This window comes from Acanthaster planci, linkage group LG02 (genome assembly GCF_054643075.1).
Source record: "Acanthaster planci isolate LZ-2023a linkage group LG02, COTS_SCS, whole genome shotgun sequence".
Classification (NCBI taxonomy): domain Eukaryota; kingdom Metazoa; phylum Echinodermata; class Asteroidea; order Valvatida; family Acanthasteridae; genus Acanthaster; species Acanthaster planci.
The window spans coordinates 15,382,202-15,382,608 of record NC_141778.1 but is presented as its reverse complement, the minus strand read 5'-3'; the positions used below and the strand labels follow the sequence as shown (position 1 = coordinate 15,382,608).

Here is a 407-nt window from a genome sequence, read left to right as displayed (position 1 = left end):
CTGCACAGTTACAAAAACATCAATCAAGAAGTTGTAATCAAGAAGTTCCTCTGAAATCTTTCAAGAGAATTCTTCTAACCAGCAAATTCACTTGGTGCACAAACCACGAATCTGTGTCGGTAGTCTGGACACCAAACAATAAGTTGTTCATCATATACCCACCAGATTAACACTTGACTGTTCATGGTCAATCCCCAGATCAACGTTCAAAGTTGATAGACCCTACAGGAAAAATGTGACAAAGAACACAAAGTTACGAGTTCAATTGGAATGAAACCACTGAGCTTTGCTAGTTGTAAAAAGTGCTCTCATACGCGCAAAACAGCTTGAAGAAAGTCCTGTCTTTCGCGTTTTCTTGATGCTATCCTGTCGATTTCAATCACACTGGACTTAGACATTACAGAGTG

The 407-nt window shown here is 39.6% G+C and overlaps 1 protein-coding gene across 7 annotated transcripts in view; it reads right to left on the bottom strand.

Annotated features, from left to right (window-relative positions):
• LOC110973242 (uncharacterized) overlaps window positions 1-407 on the bottom strand; it is a 33,124-nt gene that overhangs the window by 882 nt on the left and 31,835 nt on the right. For all 7 annotated transcript variants that reach the window (XM_022223922.2, XM_087132975.1, XM_087132974.1 and 4 more), the window contains one exon: window positions 163-222. In XM_022223922.2, coding sequence (XP_022079614.2) covers window positions 163-222 — 60 coding nt within the window. The remainder of the gene's footprint in view (window positions 1-162; window positions 223-407) is intronic.